The sequence below is a fragment of the Berghia stephanieae genome, chromosome 5 (genome assembly GCF_034508935.2).
Source record: "Berghia stephanieae isolate SIO BIC M18660-M18661 chromosome 5, UCSD_Bste_1.3, whole genome shotgun sequence".
Classification (NCBI taxonomy): domain Eukaryota; kingdom Metazoa; phylum Mollusca; class Gastropoda; order Nudibranchia; family Aeolidiidae; genus Berghia; species Berghia stephanieae.
The window spans coordinates 17,672,341-17,685,278 of NC_088364.1; the positions used below are offsets into that span (position 1 = coordinate 17,672,341).

Genomic DNA, 12,938 nt, shown 5'->3' on the forward strand with positions numbered 1-12,938 from the left:
GAGGAAGAAAAAGAAATAGAAGAGTGAAGAATTAACTAGAAGAAAACTCAATTCCTGCTTGACATTCCCAAGATCTTCCACCTTACAATTTATCTTATTTCATCAAAGTTTGATTGACATCTCAAACTGTTTTAGACAATCTGAATAATTACCACACTGATAGTCTGTTACAGAGAGCCTTTATCATCAGTGTATCTCTCAAAAATTCAATATTTCTGTAACTAAAGTATTGGTCATTTTGAAATAAATAAAGTTTCATAACAAAAAAAAATATTTTTAAAAACAATAAAATAAATCAAAGTCACTGAGACTAGGTAAAAAAACAAATCAAAATCAAAATGGTGCCATGCATTAGAAAAAGTCATAAGGCTGATTTTAGCTATTGTATTTTTGCTGAAAGTTTTCGAAAGTATCGGTTCGTCTGTGTATTATGAGGACATATAAATATTGATTATATAACCAAAAAAAACAAAAAACAAAAAGAAGCTGTTAATCACAGAAAGTAATCAACCCCTATATATTGTGTTGTTGATGCCAATTTTTCTTTTCTTTTAATAAAGACAAGGTTTAAGAATGGAAGTATGGACCAAAAACAATTTAAACAGAAAAGAAAAGAAAAATTGTGAGCAACGGTACTGTATAGCCAGTCATAGTACAAGCCTCTCGTGATTTGAGTATGAGCCATATCCCCACACATCAACACTCATAACCATTTTCATTCCAGTATTTAGAGAAAAAAAATAAATCAGTCCTATGCCACACACAAACTCATGCATATGTGCATACATTATATAAATATATACAAACAAATATACAATATACTCGAGATGCAAATAATGTCAATGTGTTCAGCACTACAACAATAACGTCTCAAGATGAATGTTATCACACTTAAAAAGTACAAAGATACAAAACATATTCCCAGAAAAGAATGATTTAGTTAACTTTGTTAGGAGAGAATCACATGAACATCAAAAAGTATGGTCATAATAAAATACAATCCCATTCATGTAACTGTAACTCTAAGTAAGCTAAGATTACAGTTATATAAAATGCATTGTTTTTGTTTGTTTGTTGCTTTAGGTCTCTTCCAACACAATTGAGGTTATATGAGAGACCGCTGAAACAAAAAAAACAAGCAATCTAACAAAAATAGTACAAATGTAAATCAAAATCATAACCTAAAGATATCATAAGCTAAATTATAAATAACCAAGAACAAACAGGCAGAAGATTTACAGAAAAAAAATATCCCCTGTCAAAATACAATCACAAACCAAAGAAGCAGGATAGGCTAGTAAAGAGAAGAAGAAACGACATCACTATCGGATCGTACACCCATGCGAACATCATAGGTATATGATTCAAGGGTGATGCTCCCATCCAACCACCCGCAACAACAACTGTATTGCATTTGTACATTATTTCATGAGGCCATTAGCATAAAGGAGAAAGAAAAGATTGAAAAATAAAAATAAACAAATAAATTAATAAACAAAATAGGGAGACCAACTTGGTAATATCTTGGTGCTGAAGCCTACCCTGCTTTCCTAAATATAAATTTAAAATTAAACACAACAAATTAAAATCATCTTTCTCCTTCGTAAAGATACCTTATCATCGGAGAACATTTGTTTGATATATAAATTTTTTGTCCTTAGAAAAGATATAGAAAAGGAGTACGGTTATAGTCTTTGTTAAACACTATAATACACTTATTATTGTCATTGTTTGCTTAGCATTCATTTGAAGAAATTTAAAAGTAAAAATCTTATCTTGTTTTGTTTTTAAGGGTTTTATGGCGCTTGCAACATATTAAGGTCATATCAGTGCCAGTAAAAAGGAAGAAAATGGGAAAGTAAAAAGTTATAGAATTACAATTAAAGCACCCAAGAAAAGGTAAGACAAAGTGGAAATGGTTCAAATAGGAAACAGATGTAGATTCCAAGAGCACACTATCAAAGTACTTAGTTTGAGATCACCTAAAAGTCTCACCCAGATACCAACACAAGCTCCCACTAAGACTAAGAGGAATACACTCAAATGTTTACAAACCATATGCTAAAAATAAAAAAATAACAATACATAACAGAGAGATGATTTGAAAGGAAAATAATATCATCTCCCAAAACTATAACTATACATTCAACTGTTTCCCTCACAGCCAAGGTCAGGACAAAACTAAGTAATCTCATTCCAAAACAAACACAGAAAGCAATTTGGAAAACTGACATAGGGGGATAGAAGACACAGTAAGTGCCTCCCAGCCCACTATGGGAGGCCTTATCTTGAGAAACTAACAACAGCATCTTCAACTGTTCTCAACCATAACATGCAAATACATGTGTATGACGAATGGTAAAAAATATATCTGTGTGATCTTTTGCCAAATGACTTATCATAACAAGCTTGTGGGACAGTTTTTTCTAGTGTTCAAGCAAACTGTACCAACGTATTGTAGCCTTTTCTAATTTTATTAATTTTATCATTTCTCTCACTAAGTTCAATTATACATACATGTAGGTGCCATTCTTTAAAACATTATAATTCTTGATTCTTGAATACGTAATCAGAAACTTATGTTGTTGAAAGCCCTAACTTTTTTCTCATAATATTTTAATAAATTTTTTAAACAAGGAGTGACAGTCCGTACAGGGCAAAGACAGCCTGTGACATTACATTCAATAGCTGACTGAAACAATAATCCTTTCATAAAGTATAAAAGATTAAAAACGTAACATAAACTGGACTGTACATGTAAAAAAAAATAACAAAATTTAACAATAACAAAGTTTTGGAACATTAAATGCTGCGTCTCAAATATTGAAATGCCAGCACTTGCAACACTTAATTTGGTTCTTTTTTTTTCTTTTCCAATTGTTCATATATGTGTTTGTGTGTGTATTTCTGTTTGTGAAACAGGTGGTATTTTGAAACCAGAGCTACAAGATAACAACATGCATTCATAGGTCTCATTATATTTCATCATTTCTGGAAAATAATCTCTCTTTGATGAGTCCTTCAGTTGTCTAGGCATCTCCATTAAAAAACAACAGAAGAAGTATTTCACATTAGCTAGATTTCATTTACACAAGATATATAATCAGAAAAGAATGGAAATGCCAAACTAATATAAAGTATGAAACGTTCAATAAATAAAAATTAATTGAAATCAATAACGACTAAAAATAAAATGACTACCCCAACCAATGACTGCATGTTGTTACTGATTTGATATCATGTAGTTGCAATATTATATATGTATGTATATCAATAAAAAACTTTATATAATTCTTAATAATTAAGAGGGATGCAGACACCAACAGCTCACAAAAGCATACAGGTGTTTCGCTTCTTCTTGGCCTTGGGTTTGGGGCACAGCACAGCTCGAATAGCTTCATCAAACACATTCTTGAGGCCTTTCTGGGTAAGGGCAGAGCACTCTAGGTACTTGACAGCGTTGATCTCCTTGGCCATGGCCAGCCCCTGAGGGTAGGTGATTGGTGATAGCTTCTTTTCTCTAAGCTTTTCAAGTGTTTCCTTGTCTTCCCGCAGATCAAGTTTGGTGCCGACAAGGATGATGGGAGTAGCTGGACAATGGTGATTTACTTCTGGAAACCACTGTGAAATGATATTTTAAAAAATAAAATTACAAAGAATTAAAGAAAGAAATATTTTAGTAAGTGTAACAAATCATCTCCATAGAAAAAGGCAATGATAAACAAACACAAGACCATTTTGATATAAAATATGGCAGGTTGAAGTCATCTTGTGTCTCATCTGTGGACCATATAAAATTGCTTGCCTGCTATTTACCACATCTACTTCACATCTAAGATTTAATCTCAGGTTAATTTCTACTTGCAAGAAAAAATATCAAGAAAGGTTTTATTGAGATACATGAATTGGCAGTACTTTAGATATTGAGAACCTTTAAAAAAAGTTGTGCACTTGTAGTTGTCAGTAATATTCAGCAAACTATGATAGTAGCTGTCTATAGCATTGATGAGTCAAAATGTTAAGCATATTTAAAAATATCATGACTAACCTTTGCTCTCACATTCTCAAAACTTGTTGGACTGATTAATGAAAAGCATATAAGGAAGACATCCTGTTGAATAGATAAAAACATAAAAATAAAAATATAAATTGATAATTTGTGAAGTATAATGATATATAGAATATAGCACAGATACAAAGGACAAAAACCCAGGACAAAAAAGAAAATGGTTCTTTCTGTCAGCATTTGAATTATTATATAATATAATCTAGATTAAGAGCTTTTTTTTCTTCTGTTCCTTGTTTTAGTTTCCTGGGACATGCAAGGGTCAATAAGATTTTAAGAGACCAATATTTTGTTTTTATAAATTGTCTCCAGATTGCCAAACCGGGACATTCACGATATTAGTTGCAGCTATGTATTAGTAATTCTTTATTTCAGGGGAAAAATGGGACACAGACTTTAGTTATCCAGAATCAATCAGTTTCACGCATGTTAGTTCCAGGTGTGATCGACTCTAACATGCAATTGTTATGGTGACAATAATGATAAAAATAGCAGCATTATCTACACAACAAAATGGCAAAAAAACCCAAAAAAAAAAAAAAAAATGAGTGAGCAGCAATTTGCGCCCGGATATTTATCATTGCCTGTAGTCAGCCTTGAAGAACTATCCCTCTATTGTTGAAATTATGCAGCATATGTTGCACTACAGAGGAGGAAATTCAAAAAATAAACACCACTGCCAGAACTGCCCTGGCCACTAACAGCCCAATGTGTATACAGAACAAAGCAGACATGATTCGGTACTTTTATATTAAACGCATGGCACAGGCCAATAGTGCCTTTTTATAAATTTGAGCATTTACATTGCACAATATCCACTGAATAATGGATTTAAACTCGTTTTACTGATCTACAGTATTTTTTCAATCACAACAGTCAAATCAGAATGTTTTCCAACTTCCTATTCAATAAAACCAATTTTATTGAATTTTCATTAAAATAATACAGAACACAATATAAATTATAAATATGCAGTTTTTACTTTCGACTATTTATTCAGGATTTGTTCTCAAAACAAGTCTGCTATATTCTGTCACGTTAAAACTGGATTGTTACTTTTAAATTTTTACCTTTTCTTTTGATCTTGTATTAACACTTTTGTTGCTGAGCTCAGATAGGTAAAAAAAAAAAAAAACCTTGGTTGCTCAGGGTTTGCACAAATGAAATGTGATTTTACCACAAGAAATTAGATATCACAAAAATGACACAGAATTCCGCCATGAAACTTTCAGGTTATGTTCCCGACAAGAGAAGTAACGTGTGCAAATTAGGCCAGGTAACATGGCCGACATATTGGATTTTGATTTGCTAAGACAACCGAGGAAGATTACTGAATTTCATAGACACAGAATTTTATTGTGTATGAAGATGAAAAAGTTATATTATTGTATAATGACCATAGCACAGACTGGGGAAAGGGGCATAAGGAGAATCTTGAGCCTGTGGTGCAAATCGACATGTCTCATCCTTTATTGGCTGCATTGCTTCAGTAGATAAGAAAACATTCTAAAATAGTCAAAAGTCTCAAACCCATTTGTGTCCATGTTTTTAAAACTCAACTCATTGCCTATCATACCATTCTTTAGAATAGATTTATAGTTCACTTCATTTACTAGACACATCCCATGATATTCATGGCTGTCATTAGAATCAGCTGATTGAAAACACACCAACCGGAATTATCAGCTGAATAGGATAAATGTATTCCTTTGCCCAGAGCTAGTATCTGGCAACACAGACTCAATACTAGAAGACTTTTCCTGCTCAAATTCATAACTTGACCACATTTTACAATTCTCAGAATCAGAATCATGTCTAAAAATTGTCACCATCCACGGTCATTGTTTACCATTCTTATCAAGTGAAAAAGTAGGAAAAGAACATCACCGATTGAAGAAAAAACTTTTGAGATATCAATTTACCGACATGAAACAGGACTTTTACCTTTGTTGAACCAAGAGAAGTAACTGAATAACGGGTGATGACGTTGAAACCGATTCATATGGTAATGTCCAAATATGCATTAATATGTATCTCACAATGGCAGAGAGTAACGGAAATATGTATTCAACAATAAAAGTGTTAATTCCTTCTATGAAAACCAGTCAAACAAAAAAAGACAAAAGGCCATAGGTTCAATCCCTGACTGAGGAAACTAATGTTAGTAAGGAAACCTTTCTCTTCTCTCTCTCTTGAACTCTGTGTCATACATTATATTACTGCTTTATTGCCAGCTTCCAATTTTTCTCTTTCCATATTTCTTTTTGATCATAGAAATGACTTTAGGGAAGTGCAACTCATTAAAAAAATATGGGAAAAGTCTTACTGTCTGCGGGTAGGATAGAGGCCTCAGCCTATCATAATCCTCTTGTCCTGCTGTATCCCAAAGGCCCAGATTGATGGGCTTGCTGTCAACCATCACATTGGCAGAGTAGTTGTCAAATCTAATGGATAAATGACAAATAAGACAGGTACAGTCATAAGAGGGGTATTGAGTAAAGTGATGAGGGATAATATTCAAATCAAATGACATCCAATAAAATAGAGACCAAAAATAATAAATCATCGTTTAACTGAATGAACTTTACAAGATTCCACTCAATTGAGCATTATTTATGGTTAAACTTTTGCTCATTAACAATTGAATGTTATTGATCGTCGTGTCCTTAGATTTTGCATAAGTAGGCAGTATACGCCATACTTGAGGGTTAATTCGAGGGACTCTGAGGTTGGGGTGTTTTTAGGGCAAAGGTGTTTATCCAACACTTTTTTGATTTTATCCCTGTTGACATTAGCGCACACTCCATTATTGACTATCTTTGCCACAGATTCGTGAATGTCTTCACCAAACGATTCCGGTACATTAAAAAACTGTTCCAGTTCTTTTATTTCATTATCAATCTCATCTTCGTCCTCACTTTCTTCCACCTCTTTTTCTTTCTCATCTTCGGATACCATATCATTTTCGAGAATCTCTAACTCGTCGAGATCGCTGGTTGCGGTTATAGTGTGCGTGACTTCTCCCCCTTTTCGATCTCATTCGGCTTATGTTTCTTTGACGATGGCTCACTTGAGTCGTGATTAGTCATTAATAGATGCGTCAGTGACTTGAAGCCTTCCACAATTAGTTGTCCCAATTCCGAATTTGAGGCGTGGGTTTCCTTGCTCACCAAATGTGATGGCCCCTGATTAACTGCCTCATTTCCAATTGTTTTTGTTTTAGATTCTAATTTTCTTTTATGATATGTTCTACTGTCTTTTTTGCATTCTCCATATTTACCCCTCTTTTTCTCTCACGCGGGAGAAGAAACTGGGTTTTTTGTATGAGTTAACACTCCCTCGGGAGATGTTATGGGAACTGTTTAAGTTTTCTCCCTCGCGGGGGTAGAAAGTTCCCTATTCAAATCTTCAACTTTATCCGTTTATTCTAAGTAATTAAAAAAAAAAAAACATTTCCTCAAAAGTTTAAATCATTAAGCACCACTTTCACAGTTGTTAATAATATACTCCACTGGGAATTGATATGTCACAGGTCTAATAACAGATTAAAAATCCAATAAGAATAAGGAAAAGTAACACAATGGTTTGCATTAAATAGACAAAACAAGACGCGTCCAGCCTTCTTGACAGTCGAACGTGAACTGACAGTCACGGCGTGATTCTTCATTTGTAACCCAATTCGGAATTGGGATATGAGGTAGAGTTGAGGATTATTTTTCACTTGACTTTATAAAAAATAAAAAGGACATCAGAAAGAAAAGTTATAGATTCAGGCTTACGAGAATGCAGTTCCATGAATGAAACTTTAGATGGTAGTCAAGTGTCATGTGCATATATTTGAATCTTCATTCGTTAAGAATGACTAAGGAGACTTTATTCCAGATTGTTTTTATATTCTTTTGCACATCTTTGCTCTTTATCAAATCTGATCAACTAAGTTGTGATTTCATATGATTAAAAGCTCATTTTTAATTAATGGTAATTGTCTTTTAAAATTCACCTATCCTCCTCCTTTGCCAGTGGCAAGGTTAAGGTAGAGTTTCTAAGATAAGCTGGAGATAAAGAGAGAGATGGTGGTGATGATGATGGTAACCACTACGAAGACAATGTATATTTAGTTGTCGTGGACAAAAACTGACCTAATAATTATTGTAAACAGGAGTATATTACTCATACTCATAAACACACTTCACTGACAAAGCCAGTGCTGGGCAACAGCTGTGATACAACAAAGCTACATGGGACAAGAAACTATAATTTTTATGTATTATCATTGTAATTGTCTGCGTGTAAACAAAAGAATGAGCATATTTTAGATAGATCAAAATTACACACTTCATTGACCAGCTACATAGACGCTGGTAGAACCTCGAGCATGGGTGGAAGTTTACGGGGATCAATTTGCCTGAAAGACGGACCGGTGATGCCAGTTTATCAGACATTTTATACCTATATAACTCAAAATATATCATACTGATTTAAATGACTTTGTGGTCAAAATTCTAATATAACAATTGGTGATTACATAAAATTTCAACTTTCTAGCTCAAAAAATAAAAAAAGTTATTGATGAAAAACATAGGGCTGGGGTGTAAAACCCCATGGTGTGAAATATGGTTAAAATCTGAGCACATGACAATGGACAAGTAATATCAAAATGATTCGTGGAAATACCATGTGACAGCGCATAATACTCAGTCTCATCAAATGAAATGTAGATTTTTTGTATATCTCTCCAATTGGACCCACCCCCTCTTTTTTATTCTTTCCTATTGTTGATCTTCAGTATAATAGCTATGATCTCCGAGTAAACCTTCTTTGACTTTGAATAACATTGCATACTGTAATCTCAATTTATCTAATTATGAAAATGATATTGCAGGTCTATCAGTATCAAACAAGTTTTTTATCAGGTCAATAATTACCTGTCACAAATTCAAAATATTTAAGACAATATTTTTTCTCTTGTCAACAACTACAGATATGTTAACAAACAAACAAAAAATTAAAAAATTGACCAATGCCACTTGACTGCAGTTCTGTCTAAGGAATGAAATAAGGATATGAATGAGTGACCAGGATTTACATTCAATAATAGTGTCATGTTTATTTTAAAAAATTAATCTTTTATTTTTATTCATACATTTTTAAATCTATGTCAAAACCATATGCCATTGTTATGCAGATCATGTTTGCCATCTATTTTATTTTTGAACATCTTACCCATTATCTATACAAAAAGATCCATAATATTCATTTTGCCTACAACTATGAAGACACGACTCTACTATAACGAAGTGATTATTCGACCATAAGGTGCGTTAATGCTGGATATCATCAGACCATATTGTTACTATTTTTAGACCACCAGAAAAAGAAACCAGAGGTCATCTGGCGGAAAGGTAATAATATGGGAGACACAAGATGGCGATGGAGAAGGGATGTACTAGGTACACTGGTAGTAAGCTTTTGGAAAATACACCTGTTCACTATTTGAACAAAGTCCTCTTTGTCTTACTTATTCTTGGGTACTTTAATTGTAATTCTAGAACTTTTTACTATTCCATTTTCTTCTTTTTTACCTATATGACCTACTAAATGTGTTGCAATCGCCAAAAACCCTTGAATAAAAATAACAAAAACTTTAAGGTTATGTTGGTCTTTGCCGACGTCCAGTAGATTTCCAATTTTCTGGACAATAATGATCAATTATTATTATTAAATTTATTATTGTTATTATTATTAAATTTATTATTGTTATTATTATTAAATTTATTATTGTTATTATAATTAAATTTATTATTGTTATTATTATTAAATTTATTATTGTTATTATTATTAAATTTATTATTGTTATTATTATTAAATTTATTATTGTTATTATTATTAAATTTATTATTGTTATTATTATTATTTAAAGGAGATAATAGAGGGAATTAAAATTATCTGTATTAGTTAACATCCAGATGCTCATTAAAAACAAAACAAAATAATTGGGGGAAGGGGGTGGGGGTTCTGGAGTACTCAGTACTCTCTTGGATTTTGACAAAATGAAGCAGATTTTAGTTAATATTAACATAATTCTGAATAAGTCACCACTGGGTGCTTCTGCATGCACTGTACAAAAACCATTATAGTTCATTACAACGACTTTTTTATTCCCACATTTTGTACTTACACTGTTGGGATGTACTCTCCAGGAAAGGCATTTGTTGTATAACTAATGAGGAGACATGTTTTACCGACAGCTCTGTGGAATAAAAAAAGTGAGATTTAAAAAATGTTATTCTCGTTACCATTACCAATAGACAATACTGTTTGTTTTGGTTATCAAAATAATCGGTCAATTTTTAGCTTAGCACAACACCATCATCATCAATGAGAATATGAAGAGAAGAAGAAGAAGAAGAAGAAGAAGAAGAAGAAGAAGAAGAAGAAGAAGAAGATGAAGAAGTGAAGAAGAAGAAGAAGAAAGAAGAAGAAGAAGAAGAAGAAAGAGAAGAAGAAGAAGAAGAAGAGAAGAAAAAGAAGAAGAAAAAGAAGAGAAGAAGAAGAAGAAGAGAAGAAGAAGAAAGAGAAGAGAAGAAGAGAAGAAGAAGAAGAGAGAAGAGAAGAAGAGAAGAGAAAGAAGAAGAGAGAAGAAGAAGAAGAAGAAGAAGAAGAAGAAGAAAAAGAAGAAGAAGAAAAGAAGAAGAAGGAAGAAGAAGAAGAAGAAGAAGAAGAGAAGAAGAAGAAGAAGAAAGAAAGAAAGAAGAGAAGAAGAAGAAGAAGAAGAAGAAGAAGAAGAAGAAATGAGGAAAAAAACAAAACATCAAAAAACAAGTCCAGGAAGTGAGAAAAACAAATTTGGTTCATGCGACCTGTCGTAGTTTAGAGACAGTCAAAAAGACTTACCCATCTCCAACAACAACACATTTAATGGCTTGCATCTTTGTTTACTAAAAATTTGAAACCCTTTCAATGACTGAAAATGTAAAACGCCGACCTATCCAATGTGTAAATACTTGTCTTCTAACTAAAATGGCTACGACGATCAAAATTTATAGGAGGAAGGAGACACTCTAAATTTAGAAGGGACGAAAATAGGCGTTTCCTCTTAGAATGATAAAAAACAGGAAATGAAAACGAAATAATATATCACTAATCTATTTCAAAATAAAATTATCCAACTCTATAAATTATTTTTATCATCTATTTAAATCATGTTCTCGGGTGAATCAGCAAATATCTGCGACTAAAAACAGTCTCTGTTTTTATTGATGTAAGAGGCAGTCAAGAATGCCAGATTAATTTTTGCAAAAGAATAAAATGCCAAATAAGATATGGAAAATGCCAAATCGTTTGAGAATAATGCCAAACTGTTCCAACTATCACTTTTTTCTGCTAAAATGCGTATTAAAGTAGAAATAAATCTTTTCCTATCCCGCTGCCATAGTGTGTCTTGATTTTTTTAAATGTTACCTTTCATTGTGGTGGTAAAAATTCGTAAACTCAGTGATTTTAAAAACAAAAAGTACCAATTTTGACATGACGAAGATTTTTTTATATTTGGCAATGAAAACGCCAGATTGGCAAGGGGTGGGGTGGGGGTGGATACAAGAGAGTATTTCCATGACATCGATTTTGGTCGTTTCGTTATGACATAATTAATATGTTTAATTACATATTGTAGGGAGTGGAGATGTGCCAGATGAAAACAGAGAATAAAAAAATCACGGGGTCATTGTAAAACTCAGGATCCAATTGACACGACACCCTCCGCCTGGCCGGGAAAGAGAGGACAGCGAGCGTTCGCACAACCAACTGAGCTTGGCACTGGCACTGACCCCATGACATGGAGTTCCCGGAGAGGGCTCTTTGCTCACATATTTCTTTTTACTGGGGTAGAAATCAATTACCTGGCCGGTAAGAGCGTTGTCACTGTGTCCAGAAGAAAAAGAAAAGACCAAAAAAAAAAAAAAAAAAAAAAAAAAAAAAAAAAAAAAAAAAAAAAAAAAAGAAGAAGAAAACAAGAAGTAAAGTAAGCGCAGTACAGGCGCATGTCTCATTCAACATGTTGTGTTGCTGTCTGTTGAAAAGCTATACAGCTTAAAGTATTAAAAGCATATGTACCACATTTTGGCTGGGAATTGCGCGATTCTACTTTAAAAAAAAAACAAAACAAAGCTAAACTAAACACGCCATTTTATTAATAAAACTGTTTAAATCTGAAATTCATTAATTTCTGATTAAAAAAAAAAGTAATTATAGTCATAAGGCAGTTCTACCGAAACCGTTCAAACATTCGAACAACACAAATACAGTCGACTCCGTTTAATTGCACATTGGTTAATCGCACACTCTCGCTACACATTCCCGAAAAAACGATTTTTTTTTCTTCTATATAATTACTACGCTTAATTGCACACCTTCTCCGCTTAATCGCTACACCGTCGTTCCGTCTTGATTGGAGAAAATATATAAACGTTATATTAACAATAAAGGCGTGTGCGCGTGTTTTAGCGAGATCACATGTGCACATGTACGTGGGAGTGCAGTTGTAACTGTCAACAGATGATAGTACCCCTGACAATCTACGCCGCTTCATCCAAGAAGAATGCTTGACAGATGATAAAAGAACATTAGGGAGATTGGAGACAAGGGTTTATAAAAAGCACGCACAGAATGGATAGCAACCAACTCTTCGTGATCACTATTCTTACTATGGCGGGTTGTATGTTATTTTTGTGGGATCGAGTCCAACCGATAGCTCAATGGTCTGGATTCGAACTAGTATGCGCGCTATGGCTCTCGTTACTAGCCGCACCGCTCAACCTATACCACAAACGGCTCAGGTTTAATCTAGGGGAGATCAAGAATTGCCTTAGGGTCC

General features: G+C 33.3%; 1 protein-coding gene across 1 annotated transcript; it reads right to left on the minus strand.

Annotated features, from left to right (window-relative positions):
* Positions 1–1,718: 1,718 nt before the first annotated feature.
* On the minus strand, positions 1,719–11,308 carry LOC144972521 (ras-related C3 botulinum toxin substrate 2). The gene is made up of 5 exons (XM_078913828.1): positions 10,961–11,308; positions 10,245–10,316; positions 6,393–6,510; positions 4,049–4,111; positions 1,719–3,621 (listed from the first exon to the last, which is right to left on the minus strand). Exons 1-5 carry the CDS (start codon positions 10,993–10,995, stop codon positions 3,328–3,330), a joined length of 582 nt encoding a protein of 193 aa, XP_078769954.1. The 5' UTR covers positions 10,996–11,308; the 3' UTR covers positions 1,719–3,327.
* Positions 11,309–12,938: the final 1,630 nt, after the last annotated feature.